This window comes from Rhipicephalus microplus, chromosome 10 (genome assembly GCF_043290135.1).
Source record: "Rhipicephalus microplus isolate Deutch F79 chromosome 10, USDA_Rmic, whole genome shotgun sequence".
Taxonomy (NCBI): domain Eukaryota; kingdom Metazoa; phylum Arthropoda; class Arachnida; order Ixodida; family Ixodidae; genus Rhipicephalus; species Rhipicephalus microplus.
The window spans coordinates 659428-676342 of NC_134709.1; the positions used below are offsets into that span (position 1 = coordinate 659428).

General features: G+C 45.6%; 1 protein-coding gene across 3 annotated transcripts in view; it reads right to left on the reverse strand.

Annotated features, from left to right (window-relative positions):
* Positions 1-16915, reverse strand: part of LOC119181126 (latrophilin Cirl) — a 251259-nt gene that overhangs the window by 38056 nt on the left and 196288 nt on the right. For all 3 annotated transcript variants that reach the window (XM_037432309.2, XM_075874840.1, XM_075874841.1), the window contains 2 exons: positions 12009-12399; positions 9626-9729 (listed from right to left, as the gene is read on the reverse strand). In XM_037432309.2, the coding sequence (XP_037288206.2) occupies positions 9626-9729; positions 12009-12399 (495 nt within the window). The remainder of the gene's footprint in view (positions 1-9625; positions 9730-12008; positions 12400-16915) is intronic.

Genomic DNA, 16915 nt, shown 5'->3' on the forward strand with positions numbered 1-16915 from the left:
GAAATTAAAGCACGGCTCGACAAAATCGAGACATCTTGTGCTAGTATCGACGACATGCAGGCTGAATTAGTTAAAGTGAATGAGACATGTACCGAAAATACGGCACAGATTAATGCACTGTCTACCCGGAAGAATGAGGCTGAAAATAGATCTAGAAGAAATAACCTTGTTTTCTATGGCATAGAAGATAAACCTAAGGAAGCATGGCTTGATTCCGAAAAAATTGTCATCGAGCATTGTAAACAAATCCTAGACATACAGGTAGAACCGCGCGATATCGAGCGTGCACACCGCATCGGGTCTTACCAAACTGGGAAACCCAGGCCTACAATTGTGAAATTCGCTCACTTTAAAGATAAAGAGCGCATCTTGTCTTCGGGGCGCAAATTCAAAGATACAGGCTATGCCGTCGCGCAAGACCTCTCCCCCAGCACGCGCCTTGCCCATAAACGCCTCTCCGAATTTGGAAGGGCCCAGAACATGCGATACAGGTTACATCATGAAAAGCTTATCACGAATGATAAAACCTACTATTACGACCACATTACTAATAGGGTAGTTGAAGAACGCCAATAGCCATCATTGAGATCTCGAAATAAACCTTCACGGAATCAGCCCCTCTCATTTTTACTGGCTAACATACGTAGTGTAATCCTCAAACGCAATGCACTGTGCAGCTTAATAGGCTCATCTTCATGCGATGTCTTACTATTAACAGAAACGTAGTTTAACCCATCCGTCGGTAATTCCAAGATTCTCCCCTTTCTTTCACACTTTGACATATTCCGGAAAGAAAGAGCCGATTACTCGCGCGGTGGCGGTGTATTAATCGCCACTAACCGGAATCTGCATTGTTCACTTGTAAACCTTCCTTCAACATTGGAAATGGTTTGGCTTCGATGCACAGCCACACACCCGCACATCCTCATTGGTGTCTTCTATCGGCCCCCTAATTCCGACAGTTCATTCATGCCTTTATTTCACGAAGGTCTGAACACATTATTAAACAAGTACCCTAATAGCCCTGTCCTTTTGTTCGGCGATTTTAATTTTCCCTCCATTGACTGGTCTGATCCCGCTTCTTCACTATCTAACAGCAGCTCGGCAAGCGATTTCCTAAACACATGCATAACATTCGGCTTAACGCAGCTCGTCACTGATCCCACGCGCATCACTGATCACTCGTCCAACGTTTTGGACCTTGTGTTAACAACGCATCCTGATAACTTCACGCCTATCCCCCTTTTGCGCGGCTTGAGTGATCATCTAACAGTGCATGCCTCGTTTTATTGCAACGTACTAAAGAAACAAAAAAATCGAAAAACACTTACCCTCTACAATAAAGGAGACTACGTTAGCATAAACCGAAAATTAACAGAATACTTTGACACTTTTTCTGCGTATTTTCCGCTAATTTCTCTCGAGTCGAATTGGTTGCTTTTCAAAGCAGAGATGCATTGTCTTATACGTATTAATATTCCTACCATCACAATAACAGAGAAAATGAATTCCCCATGGTTCAATGTATCCCTCAAACGACTAAATAATAAGAAAAAATGCCTATTTCGAGCTGCCAAACGAGCTAACTGTGCTTCCACATGCGGAATTATTACGCAGTCGAGAAAGAATATTATAAATTAAACATTGAAACTAAGCACAAGTTCTATTCTAACACCCTACCAGCTATGCTGCAAAATAACCCGAAGCGATTTTGGAAAACAGTTAATGCCTCTCAATGTAGTGAGATTTCACTTATTAATAGCTTTGGCCTTCCTATTCCTGAGAATGAAATTGCTGATTCTCTTAACACAGTATTTAGTTCTGTTTTTACTAATGAGCCACCCGACAGTTTACTCGATCTTCCATTTTCCGCATATCCGCTGATGCAAAACATCACATTTGATTCATGCGGCATAGTCAAAGTCATTGAATCATTGAATAACTCATCACCCACGGCAGTAGACGGCATCAATGCTAAAGTGCTAAAAAATACTAAACATATGTGTAGCCCGTTTTTGTCGCTCATATTTCAGGAATCACTCGACAGCGGTTCAGTTCCACATGACTGGCAGGTGGGCAAGGTCATCCCAGTCTTCAAGAAAGGAAGCCGAGCATCGCCGAGTAACTACCGTCCGATTTCTATAACAAGCGTTTCTTGTAAAGTAATGGAGCATATCATATATACTCGCATACTGCTAACTTCTTAACATCTGTAAATTTCTTTCACCCAAGTCAGCATGGTTTTCGCAAACATTACTCCTGTGACACTCAACTTGCTCTTTTTCTGCATGATCTACACGTAAATCTAGACCGTAAAATTCTGACACACAATATTCTTAGACTTCGAAAAGGCATTCGACAAGGTCCCCCATGGTCGTTCTTTATTAAAATTATCCCGTCTTAACATCCACCCCTGTGTTTTAAACTGGATACGAGGATTTTTAACCAACCGTCAGCAATTTGTTTATGCTAACTCACGCTATTCATCTCTAACACCCGTTCTTTCAGGCGTACCGCAAGGTACTGTACTTGGTCCCCTCCTCTTCTTGATATACATTAATGACCTCCCCTGTATTCTTGATATACATTAATGACCTCTCCTGTAATTTCTTCTCACATCCGTCTATTCGCAGATGATTGTGTTGTTTACCGCGCAATTAATAACCCCTCTGATCATTCCATACTACAATGTGACCTCACCCGCATACAGAACTGGTGTAACACTTGGCTCATGTCCTTGAATGTAACTAAAACTGTGTTAATGTCTATTCACCGTCGTCAACATCATGTTGTTTATAACTACAGCATCAATAACAACCAGATTACTACAGTCGATTCATTTAAATATCTTGGTGTGTACATCTCGCGTGACCTAACTTGGACCTGTCATATTAACAACATAATCAATTCTGCTAATCGAACTCTAGGGTATATACGCTGTAACCTTTCGCTCGCTCCTCCTTCTATTAAAAAAGTTGCCTTCGAAACCTTTGTCCGGCCAAAGCTAGAATATGCTAACGCGATTTTCGACCCTCACCACAATAACCTCATTTACGCCCTCGAATCTGTCCAGAACCGTGCGGCACAGTTTATACTGTCTAACTATTCATACACATCAAGCATCTCGGCACTAAAAGCAGAGATTAACTTATCCGATCTGGCTAAGCGCCGCAAAATCGCACGTCTTAACCTTTATCATCAATTCTTCCATTCTTTGCCTTTAGATAACCCATACATCAGAAAAGCCCACCGCATTTCCCGCATCAGTCACTGTAACGCAGTATATCCACCACAAGCCCATACTGTGACCTTTCATCAATAATTTTTCCTGCGCACAGCCCAAGACTGGAATGACCTGCCCACCGAAGTCACCACCATCATCGACACCCAAGCATTTAAACGGCTCATCGAAACTATCCCATCATAACTACCATTATATTGTTAGCCTTTGTAATACCCACTCCCTCATGTAATATCCCAACCGGGACCTTTGAGGTAATAAAATAAATAAATAAATAAATAGAGAAAGAAGAGCAACACCCGTTTGTAGCACGAAGCCGCAAGAAACTCTGTAGAGATTTCTCAAAAAAAAAAAAAAAAAAGCCTCATAGTAGCCGAAAAATTCGTCCTAGTCCGAGGTACTTACTGTCGTAGGTTATAATGTGTTTTCAAGGAGTCCCATTGCCAAGGGCACTAAAATCACATGAATGAGGTGTGACTAGGCAGCCTTGTCGCAATTGTCACATTCCCTTCCATGCTTGTTCGCGCACAATGCCAGACGGGCCTGAAAAGCATGGCCTTCCACGATCCGCAACCTTAAGGCGTATTTTTGGCATATTTAGTTATAAGAAACACATCTAGGAGGCTACGCTTTTTTCAGCAAAAGCTGTTATAAGATCACAACTCGGGTCCCGTACAGTCGTCCGCCGCCGCCGCCAGTGTCGGTAACCACATCGCGTGAAATTAGAAAAAAAAACCTAGCACCGATGACACAGTAGGGCTCAAACACCCTGGGTCCCCCTGGGTGCCAGCCCAGTATTCTACCACTGAACTACGCCGGTGCTTGACTTATTGGCAAACTTGCCTTAGGCATGCTTGATGTCGCGAAAGCAATTGTGTTATTATGACTTATAAAGCGTCTTCAAACAGCGAAAGAACAACCCGTCGTCGCACAAGATAAATAGCGTAACGAGTAGATTGGCCCTTAGAGTTTCCTAAACTTAACTAGAGGGGACTCTGGCGCTGCGATCGTTCAACGACAATGGGAATGATAGGTAGTACACACATTTGCCTAGTCTTCGTGCTTGCGGGGGCGAATTGTACTTGCGGCTTCATTTATTGCTGGTTATGGTTTTGCTTTAAAGAAAAGAAGGAACCCTTTTGAACTTTGTGACCCGATTCGAAATGGTAAGCCTAAAACAATAAGGCGATGAAGCGGAACTGCTGAACTTTTGTTGACTTTTGTTTCGTGAGAAAACAGCTCCAAGCCCCACAAACACACACGGAGCCAGAAGCAGGCCAGGAGTGCGAAGATTAGACAAATCTGTGTACTACCCATCATTTTCATGCCCACTGAAGCGCCGTGCGTTGCAGCTGCCATAGACAGTAGTGCCAGAGTTCCCTCTAGTGTATATTCGAAAACTTTATGGGTTGTTTAGTGCTCCAACCCGTTACAAAAGCTTGTTCTCTTATTAACTGTGGTGCATACCCACTTCAGCCATGATTCCTCATCGTCGCCAGCCACTGCATGAACTATTGGCACAAAATTCCTTGCAAGTGTTTAGCGGATACTACACTTTTCAGAAGAATGATGTAAAATGCCAGGCCTGCGCGGAAGGCGCAGCACAGTCACAGTGAAAGCTAGAAGAGCGGCCTTTCAGAGCTTCTTCGAAACACTCATTGGGTAACTACTGCAAGTATACTTGCTTGATACCCACTAGGTAATTATTAATAAATTTATTCGGGTAGTAGGCCGGTATTCGCTATGCTATTTTTCGTCAATCTTCTGTGAAGCGTGGTATCTGCTAAACACTTGCAAGGAATTTTGTGCCAATTGTTCATGCAGTGGCTGACAACGATGAGGAATTATGGCTGAAGTGGGCATGCGCCGCAGTAAAAGGGGAACAAGAACAAGCTTTTGTGATAGGATGCAGCATTGGACGGCCCACTCGTTTTACGATGCCCTCGGCACTAAACCATGCCCTCTCTACGCAGAGACTAAAGCCATGCCCTCGGCATAGCTTTAGTCTCTGCGTAGCGAAACAAGTAATTAGTGGCGATAATGATCCATCTGTTCCCTGTGGTAGAAGTTGGAAATGGGCGCAGGAAATCCATTCCAATTTGTACGAATGGCTTTGCTGGTACTTGGACGGAATGTAATAAGCCTGCCGGCTTGCCGCGGGGTGCTTTGTGTCTTTGGCAGTCGGCACAGGTTTAGACGTGATGTTTTACAGCAGCATGTAGTTTCAGCCAGTGGTAACTGTTTTGCAGTCGGGACAATTTTCGAGTGTAGCCGAGATGAGCGGTGGTGACTTATCATGGCAGCCTTCCAAAATTTCTTTTCGCAGTGATGCAGGGACGACGAGCAAGTATGGGCTGCTAGTGAGAGAAAGGTTTTTTTTGTATAGGACGCCGTTCCTTAAACAAAAAGACGGCAGTCTTCAGGCAAAAATTCGCGGAACGTCTTCACGTCGTCCTTCTAAGAAGTCCATAAGCGGAAGCAGGTCGGGGTCACTGCACTGCTCTTGTGAAATAGTGGCTGCGTTGATTACTCCCAAGAATGCAGCATCCATAGATTCGTCATTAATAGCGGCATGCTCTACGAGTGACCGCGAGAGACAGTCTGCGTCAGTATGTTTCTTCCCTGATTTATAAATTATGGTCATATCAAACTCTTGAAGCCGAAGGCTTCAACATGTCAAACGGCCGAATGGGTCTTTCAAGTTAATTAGCCAGCAAAACGAGTGGTGATCGCTGACGACCTTGAATGAGCGGCCGTACTGATTCGGTCGAAATTTGAGAACCACCCAGACCACGGCGAGGCACTCTTTCTTAGTAATCGAGTAGTTCTCCGTGTGAGAGAGAGCTCTGCTGTCATAAGATATCAACCAATTCGGAGTTATTGTTGCGATTGTATCAGTACGGCGCCCAGGCCTACATTGCTGGCGTTGGTATGAAGTGCTGTTGGCGCTTCCTGGTCAAAGTGCGCAAGAACCGGAGGTGTTTTGGAGACGTTGGCATAATTCATTGAATGCAGTTTGTTCCTTTTCGCCACAAAGAAAGAGGACATCCTCTCATGTGAGCCGTGTCAAAGGTGCTCCAATAGACGAAAAGTTGGCGATGGATCGTCGGTAATAAGCGCAGAGGCCTAAGAAGCACCTCACTGCTCTTTTGTCATGCAGTGCAGGAAACTTTGCAGCGGCGTCAATTTTGCCCGAGTTAGGTCGAACACCTTCGTGGCTGACCTCGTGGCCTAAGAAGCAAAGTTCACTGAAACCAAAATGGCACTTCTCTGGTTTTAAAGTCAGGCCAGCTGAACATACAGCTTGTAGAACTGCAAATAAACAACTTAGGTGTTTATCGAATGTAGCTGAGAAGACAATAACGTCGTCTAGGACGACCAAGCATGTCTGCCACTTCAGTCTTGATAGTACAGTGTCCATTAAACGTTAAAAAGTGGCTGGCGCTGAGCATAACCTAAATGGAAGCACTTTAAATTCATAAAGACCCTCAGGCGTCACGAAAGCAGTTTTCTTATGGCTTTTCTCGTCGACCTCTATTTTCCAATAGCCACATCGCAGGTCCATTGATGAGGAATAGCGTGCATGCCGCAGCTGATCAAGAGAGTCATCTATGCGTGGCAGTAGGTAGACGTCTTTCTTCGTGACTTGTTTAAACTTGAGGTAATCTGTACAGAAATGCAAGCTGCCGTCTTTATTTTTAACCAATACCACGGGGGATGCCCAGGGACATTTTGAAGGATCTATTACGCCAACTTGGAGCATTTTCTGAACTTGCTTTTGGATCTCCTCGCGTTCTTTCGGAGCCACATGGTATGGACTTTGCCGAATCAACCTCGTATTTTCTTCAACAATGATTCGGTGCCGAGTCAGTGGTGTTTGCTTGACGTTCGACATGCACGAAAAACAATTTCGGAACTGGTGTATCAGCTCTAATAGGCACTGTTTATCCGAGGGTGACAGGGTAGAGCAAATGTCGACAGACAAAGGTGTCGAGGCCGGGACGGTCACATCGTCCGGATGCAACGCAAAGCATCTCTGGCTTGGTCTATATCATAGTAGTAGGCAACTGCTGGGCTCTTTTGAATGTGACAGCGCTCGTTGCTGATGTTGGCAAGGAGCACTTCTGCCCGCCCATCAGTTAGTGCCTGAACGCCTCTCGCTATGACAACACCTCACATAAGCAATAGCGTGACTATTCGCTCCGTTATCACCTCGTTACAGCAGGGCCGGTCACATAACACAGACACAAGGCAGCAAGATCTCGGCGGAAGCATCACATTATCAGCTACACGTAAACGTTGCAGTTGTTCTTCAGTGGGGGCATCGACGTAAGGATAGGCAAAAAAGGTGACGATACGTTCTGGAATGTTGATGACAGTACCGTACTCTCGCAGGAAATCCATACCCACAATCAGCTCTTTACAACAGTCCGGTAAGATCACAAAAGTGGCGACGAAGCTCGAGTCACCGATTACAAGCCTAGTGGTGCATTTACCTGTTGGCGTCATTAGCTGTCCACCAGCACTCCTTATGCTCAGCCCACCCCACAGCATCTTGACCTTTTTAAGGCGGTCGGCAAGCTCTTGTCGAGAAGTCAGCCCAGTGCTGTTATGTAGTGTCCATCTATAATAATGCTAGGGTCAGCACCTACAAATTCGTCGGCATTAGTACTCGTGGCTGTCGTCGTCTTCGTCATCACCATTATCATGTCGTCTTTCTGGAGAGGCAAGGGAGCTTTTTTGGCATCTCGGCGATTGGCAACCTTGCCGCCGGAGATCGCGGCAGTTAGTTTCTCTGGCACGGGCTTGGGGAGCGGTTTCTGACGACGTCAGCGTAACTTTGACGATTTGGGGAAGTGTGACCTCGTGCAGATGAGGGAGACCGCCAGCGACGACGTGGTGAAGAAGCTTGGTTGGTTGGCAGGTGATCAGCACCATGATCACGAGGGTCTTCAAAATAGAATCAAGCGGGACGAGAAAAGTTTCCAAACCGGACTTCTCGATGACGGTAGTAGCGCAAGATGTGGCCTGGTTCACACCAGTAGAAACAAAAAGGTCGACGTTCGGCAGTGCGCCACAAGTGGGTCCGATGTACTTGTGGCTGCTGCACAGGTTCTCTCTGCCACCAAGGCAAGGTAAGGGGCCGTGGCTGAAAGAGTGCTTCTTCTGGGGCAGGCAGATGACGGCGGACAACATCAGCATAGGTCAACAGACGTGATTCAGGCGGTGCCACCAGTGACAGAAAGGCTTGCCACAGTTCGTGGCACACGATTTCCGCAACAGAAGCAACTGGACGCTCGGTAGACGGAATGCCGAGGGCCCGCAGCTCTTCCCGCAGGATTTGCTTAATCATTTGCCGTAGAGAGCTTCTTCGGAAACAGCAGGGTTTTGAGCAGCGGCACCTACATGCGTTTGGTCAGACAGGCGGTCAAAGTGGGGGTATCGTTGCCGGAGCGCCCACTCGATCACAGTCGCCTCTTTGATAAATTCATCCACTGTTGTTGGCGGATTTCCTACAAGGCCGGCGAAAAGAACTTCCTTAACTCCCCGCATCAGGTGACGAAATTTCCTTGCCTCGGGCATGTCAGGGTCAGCGCGGCGAAATAGAGGGGCCATATTTTCAGCGAACATGGTGACGCTTTCGTTCGGCTTTTGCATGCAGGCTTCAATCATCTGTTGTGCGAGATCCCGTCAGTCCACACTCGGGAACATCTCGAGAAGCTTTTGGAGGAAATTGTCCCAGGTTTGGAAAGTAGGCTCCCTGTTCTTGTACCATGTGCGAGCGCTATTTTCTATTGCGAAATAGGCACGGCCAAGTTTCCCTTGTGCGCTCTAGTGATTTACCACAGCGGTACACTCGAAGTGATCAAGCCAGTCCTCAACATCCTCATACGCTTCTCCACGGAAGACATTGGGAACACGAGGAGGCTCTAAGGTTACATGGGAAGAAAGAGTCGTCTGGGCAGGAGGAAGATTTGCAGACGTTTCGCACCGGGCTTTCCCCGCAGAAGCAACACTGTCTTTTTTAACTTTCTTTGTTTGGCATCCCACAGAACAGCGACACCCCGTATTCTGGGGGTTTTTCACAAACACAGCTCAAGTGTTGCGCGCCACGAGCTTTCCTCCAACCAATCCTGTAGATGGACGTGGCCAGTATGCACACCATCGTGGCCTCATGCACCATCCCCACACTCTGACGTTTGGCATGTTCCCCGTGCCCTTTTACTCATGATAATATACAATTGGAATTCAGTTCGAAATTATTCGGATAAGCTCACAATTCGGTTCGAACATAAAATTTACTACTCGCACAAGCTAACTTTTAAGTATTGAAAACATCATGTCTTGGAAGAAAAATATATCAATAATCAGCAGGTCACTCACCTGAAGTTGGCCATTTTAGAGTGTTCTTTATTCTTCACTGAGCTAGCTAGGCTAGAATGATGACACATCATGTATACGGCAATGCTGAGAAACACCACATTTGCCTGTAAGAAAAAAAGAGATTATAAAAGGCCTGAATGTCTGGTCAAGAGGCTCATAAATAGGCAACTCATGTTCGCCTACTGTACATACTCGTGTATAAGCCACACTTTTTTTCATCATATTATACACAAATTGGGCTTATAGCTACACATTAGCACACTGTAGCAGCACTGACTACTGTAGTCGATAATTAAAATTTGAAGACAAATATGAACATTTATTTCACTATTCAAGGTCTATTCATTGTCGAACAGACTCATCTTACTAGGGTGATCCAAGAGCTGATTGCCATTGCCACACGACATTTCAGTGACGTGGTGCACGAAACCTCCGCAAGCAGCTCATAAACTCGCCAAAAATGCACCAAATGGCCTCAAAGATTGGCGCAGAGCAGAGGCCGCGAAGCCTCGAAAGCTGTGGTTTTGGTACGTTCTAGTTCTCTTTTTTTTCTTCTTTTCTGATTTTTGCACACAAACGAAAGTGGGGGGCATAGGCTGTACATGGGGGTGGCTTATACTTGAGCATATATGGTAGTTCTGGACTATGCACCACTGCTCATTGGACGTATCTGTGTGAACGTATGCAGAGACTTTCTTTAAGAAAGCTTGAATTTTTTTTTTTTCTTTACGAAGTCAAGCAATGTCAAACAAGCTCAATAAACACTGAAAGATGCTCCATTAAATCAATGTATGGCTCAGGATGCAAGCATTAATTAAACAGTGGGCAGCAGAAATAAAGGCAATAAACTGTAAGTGTTCTAGCAACAAGAGCAGAGCTTATAAGTACAGTAATACCTCATTGATTCGAAGTCGTAAAAAAGAGGAAAAATTTCGAGATAATCGAATTTTCAAGATAAGAAAAGTTGCACTAATTGCCGGGAGAAAGGAGCACTCTTCGGAGAAATCACTACTACCTACCGGCTCTTCAGCGGCAGTTTCTAATCTTTCTTTCCGTGCCCGTTTCAAACAGAAAAAAATAACATACAAGAGACTTCAGCCGGCTGCGTTTTGCTGCACTGCCATTTTATTTATCAGAGAAAAACTGTTTAATGCTCGTCTGCTTTGTGGTAATACTCGAGCTTAGGAAGACATCCTCCAGCTGCTTGACGCATCACATCAGTGGATCTTCCCCGCCACTGCACTCGGACCTTATTTCAAAGCTATACCATCAACGCCGCTTCAACATCTGGGAGGAAAAATATACATGGGACGTATAGCTTCCGCAGAAAATTTCGCTGATTTTTCAAGATAGGCGAATTCGAGTTAACGAGGTATCACTGTATGCAGCTTCTAAGTAGCAACAACACTAGCACCATTAAGTATGCACGCTCTGTTAACTGCCTTTTCTCCTTTATAAAGCATTAAATAAATCTCATATGTGCCATACACTCTGTCTTTTGATGCTATGACTTGTCCATTCCATCTTCAAATTGCAATCTTAATTGTAATGGTTGTGGGGCGGGGTGCTCGTACCTTTTTTGCCTCAAGGTGCCAGTGTGTCATTGACAGTTCAAACCCTTCCAAAGAAGAATCGGCAATGTGCTCGTGAGGTGGCACCAGTGGCAATGCCCAACTAGAGTGGCGTTAAGCAGGTGCACAAGATTTTTCGGGGCCGTCTCTTTCGGGAGGTCTGTGAATCCCCTTTGATACAAATTTCGCAGCTCTGTCTCACAGACTACCATTTTGAGTCAGACCATCTGTGACACCGCATTTGTGGTACATTGTATGTGTTATGTTCTGTGTGCATTGTATTGGCATTATATTAGGCTATTTGGCATATTACTTCAATTGTTTGTCAGATTCGGCTAGCAAGCTCATCATTCTGTAAAAGTTGTTAAAAGACACACTTGTTTGTTGCATGAAGATGTGTAGTGTGTTCATTTCTTTTGAGAGCAGCTTCTTCGAGACCCCAGATCAGGGGTGTCAAACTCACCTGCACAAGCAGGCAACAGTAACAAAAATCTACTCATGCAAGGGCCATGATAGTGGGGAAAGTAAGAGAGGAGGAAGGTGTAATTTGTAAATATTTCGGCTAACATTGTCACTTGGGAGTCCCCTCGCATGCATCACATATGGGTCATTTCTAAATACTTGGTGCTAGGGATATGAACAATACATCGATGCACATCCCGATTTCCAAAATTATTAAAATTTGAATGCCGACTATGACTTTTGTTTTACGGTTATGTATCAAAACATGGTAATCACAGTAGGTGCCTCACAAAAAAGAATTCCCAAGGCCAGTCACACATGGTTTGTTCATAAACATAGTTCAAGCTCACCAGAAGAATGGCGACCACGGGCCCTATGAAGCTCAGGATGAAGTAGTTGTCAGTGCGAAGCCAGCAATGTTGTGGCGTGCCGTAACTGGCAGGATCGATAGTGGCTGCCACGGCCACGACCAGGGCGGGCAATCCATACGCAAGTGCGTAGTACCAGCCGAGGCGCGACTTCTCCGAGTCAAACACCTCGATGAGCATGACATACAGTTGGAAACCCTCGAGGAACATCCACAGGAAAGCGGCCAGAAAAAAGTAGTGAAGCAGGCCAGCGATGATACCGCACAGGGTGCGCTGCGCAGTCTGCGAGATGCCGGCCACAAAGACTACTTCCGCAACCAGCAGGCAGATGCACAGGTTCTTGTGGATCAACATTCGCTCACTCTTCAGGCCCCTGCAAGGATGACAGTGTTTTGTCAACACTCTGCCTGCACTTAAAATGCAATGACACCAGCAAAAATATGCTCAATGATGACTTAATACAACTTGCTGCTGGGAAAGTTGTTCATACTTCGAAGGAAAAGCTGGTTGTGCACAAACTACAAATGGACACAGAAGACACGGACAAGCGCGATCCACCTGTCCCCTCTGTGTCCATGTGTAGTTTGTGCGCCACTACCTTTTCCTTTCAGTGATGACCCAGGTTCATAAGTATTCGCAATGCCCATGAGCTATAGGTTGCACGCTATGCAATCCAAGATGGCTGTGGGAGGAGGGTCGACCCGTGACCTTGCATTGAAAAAGATAGGATGCACGGACGAACGCCACATGCCGCTTTCACCGGATGAACTCTTGATCATCGAATGAATGTATATCGAAAAAAAGTCCTTTCCCAAACGATAGGAACTACCAAACGTTCGCTGCCTCATTTCTTGTCGCAGTGGAAAGGGTGGTGGTGTAGTTGATCGACCATGCATCAATGATGCCTTGTGTAATCCTATGCGTGCCACAGAAAAACTGCGTGAACTTGAACTGACGTATGACCTGAATGGCACTCTGAAATAACTTGTGCCGAGTAGCCTGACGGATTCGCCGCAGTACTAGGCCACTAGCGAGTAGCATGCCGTCGCGGCTGCACGGGACCGAATGTATAACGAAGCGATGGTTTGAAAACATATTACACCGTCGTCATTACTTGCACTGCAGGCACCATGGAGTTGCCTCTTGAATGGAACACAAGCATTTAACTTCTTGCTAAGTAGCACTCGTGTCAGCCATGATCAGACTCTAACAGTGCCCAATCGACTGCACTCGAATGTTACAGATTTTATCAGCGAGATCGCAACAAGGATATTGAAAAGAGTGCACGCGTACTCTTTTGGCAACATCACAATTGCGAAAATTAATCGAACCACAACGTCATTCGCATGATACCGGTGAAGTGCAAGAGATGTTAGCAGAGAGGCATGGATTGCAGCCGTAACTCCACGCTTCATTGCTCTAACCATTTCACTTTGCTGGTCGAGCTCGAGCGTGTCGGCGATGCGGCGCTCGGTAACATTCACTATAATTCGACTATATGCAATGCCCAAGAAAAACCATGCCTTTGTTTTCAAGCCTCTGAAGGATATTGTCACGAGCAAAACAAGACCAGCAGCTAAGAGTTGACCTGAACTAGAGCAATGAAAATGTTTTCTTCTTCTCAGCCCAAAACGAGTATGAGCCACAGTGGCTCGTTCATCAATGGTGGAATGCATCATTACCCCCTCTCTCAAGAAGAATTGTATTGATGCTGTACATGAAGGAAAAAAAAAGAAAATAAAATAAGACAAAAATTACTATGCAAGCAAAACGAATGGCATAAGGCGGAATAACGTAGTCGGTTGTGGAGTCAAGAGTGAAATGAGAAATGAGAAAAATAGGTAAGAATGAAAGGAAAAAAAAGGAAACAAAAAGAAAGACGCAAAGACACCAATAAAGTCAGTCACTCTGCTGGTGATTCACAGCCCGAAAGATATGGTTTGAGTCGTGAAACGTGAATAACTTCAGTTTGCGGGGGGCGACGGGAACGTTTTAAAGTGCCTTCTGGGAGAACCGTGTAGGTAACATCGCTGAGACGTCGTACGACCTTGTAAGGGCCGAAGTAGTGGCGAAGCAGCTTTTCTGAGCAACCACGCTGTCGGATAGGGGTCCACACCCAGACTTCATCACCAGGCTTGAATATAACTTCAAGGTGACGAAGAATGTAGTGGCGTGTGTCTGCAGTTTGTTGATATTGAATACGACGACGAGCGAGTTGACGGGCCTCCTCTGCGCACTGAGCGAATTTGGTGGCATCCGTGTGGTATACTCCTAAGTTGTTGGGCAGGAGCATGGCGTCGAGCATCGTCGTGACCCCGCGACCGTGGACTAAGCGAAAAAGTGTGAAACCGGTACTTTCTTGAACAGCAGTGTTATACGCAAAAGTGACGTAAGGAAGGATAGCGTTACAGTTCTTGTGATCGATGTCTACATACATTGACGGCATTTCTGCAATAGTCTTATTCAGTCTTTCAGTCAGCCCGTTTGCTTGTGGGTGGTAAGCCGTTGTTTTACAATGTTACGTGCCACTTAAGGGGAGATGCGGGTCGAAAAACGAGAATTTCCTAAAAAATTATCGATTTTTTGTTTTCACCTGTTTTGTTAAGATTAGTACCTCTACTATTCTGAAAAAAAAAAAATCTATGTCGAGAATCAACTGGAAGTGCTTTAAAATTGCGTCTGAAGAGCACAAGGTGGCTGTCAAAAGGCCGAAAGTGTGTCATCTTCGAGCACCTTGCCGCTGATAATGCGCCGCTGCTCGCCATTGTCGACCGCATGAGGCGAAGAACCGAGCCTCACTCTTCAAATAGCAACGGTTTCCCGCGCTGCTGCAACGCAAGAAATAATAAAGAGAAGCGCGCTTTTGCCGCCTTTTTCGAGCGCCGCGACTGGCTTTTAAATCACGTGGTACGGATCGGGAGCCGCCATTGGCCGCTACGCGCCTGTGTGTGCTGTGAAGCCTACTTCCAGGATCCGTGTCTCGTCGAGCAGCACAGCTGAACAACGCTTTTCTCGAGTGCTTATTCGTTATGGATGAAGAAAGCCGTAGGAAGCGCGGTCGCCGGCCTGTGAAGTTTCACGCGGCGCACAAATTTCGAGGACGCCGGCGCAAATCAAAGCCGAACACTCAAACCACGAAAAGATTGTCTGCTGCCGCAAAACGTAGTGGCAATGTCGCCGATGCGCCCGACGAGTTTGCCGCGGCATTCGAATATGTGAGTGCCTCCCAGAAAAAGATCGAACTCTTCGAAGACGAAGAAAAATCACAGGACGACGAGTCTTCGTTGATTGCTGATGTGACAGCACTGAACATGCTTGTACGCGGTGCAATGTGTCCGACGTGTCGCCATTTGGGATTACGTGTCCGGGAACCGGCCGACAAGCGGAAAGGACTTGCGTCGTTCGTCGAACTCCACTGCCCAAACAGTGAGTGCCCCGAGACTATTCTTTCGGCGACATATACTTCGCGGCGAGTAGCTTCAGGCGGGGAGGCCAGCGTGAGCGTGGCGGGTGACGGACTGACCGCGAGGAGAACATACGACAGCGGGAGCTTGCGCGATAGCTACGCTGTCAACGTGAAAGCTGTTGTGGCGGCGCGCTCTGTAGGCATGGGCTACGAGCAGCTAGTCCGATTTTAATGGCAGTGGCCACTACAAGGAGGATTTTTCTTTCTTGTGTACAAATTTCGTCGCATTCAATGACATCTTTGATACAAAAACATGCAATTTTGACTTTAAAACTTCTTCTTCTCAAAACACAAATTTTGCCATTTTTGTCAATGTGCCCCTCCTTTTTCGGGTACTTCTGGTGCTCAGATCTGCATGAAATTTTTCCCAAATTTTTTCCAAAGTACGAGAAATGCAATTATCTTGTTTAAGTTTCAATATTCTTTTTATATAATAAAAAAAAAGTTATGTAAACTTTTACTAGGGTAGGAGAAATATGAACTTCCCACGTTAAAATGTTTCACGTCTAGTACATATTTTGTATGGACTTCCAAATTAGTTGTTTGCATTCCACACTTCATTTGAAACATTATGAACTATCAATTGTAAAAAATTAATGAAGTTTAGGTATGAAAAGAGGGGGGCAAAGGGCTTAAGTTTTTCACTTTGTCATGTTGCAAAACTAAAAGTATGCAACTTGCAAGACAACTCATTATATATTCGAAATCAGCATAAAAAGTTCTATAAGCACCTCAAGTTTCATTGCTCTCGAATGAATATTAAAAAAAAAGTGTCTTCGACCCGCATCTCCCCTTAATGGCAAAACTTCCTGCAGCATCTTTGTGGTCAAAGCTGTCCGACGATCAGTTATGACAACAGCTGGCGCACTGTGACGTAAGACGATGCTGGTAATGAAAAAATGGGCTACGTCTAGTGTGGTGGCTTTTGGGAATGCCTTTGTTTCACGGTAGCATGTTAAGTAGTCAGTAGTGACCCCAATTCACCGGTTTCCATACGAAGACGTAAGGAATGACCCCATCAAGCCCATGCCAATCTGATGAAAAGGCGTCTTCGATGGGCCTATTGATTGCAATAGTCCCGCTGATCGTAAAAGTAGAATCTTAATGTCGCTGACAGTCGTGAGATGTGCGAACGTAGTGCTTCACTGTCTTTGCGAGACATGGCTAGTAGAAGGAGCGTTAAATTCGTTGCAGCGTGCGCGTGCAGCCGAGGTGTCCAGATGATGGCTCATCATGACACGCACGTAAAATGTCACCACGAAGCGTGGTTGGCGCGACGAGCAGATACATAGCTTGTGTAGGATGGAAGTTCTTTTTATAAAACACTCTATCGCGGAAACAAAAGAAGGATAGCGAGCATGCAAAGCTTCGAGGAGAGTGGGAATTGCGGCCTTCCAGGTAGTCAATGAGCGGGATGAGCTCC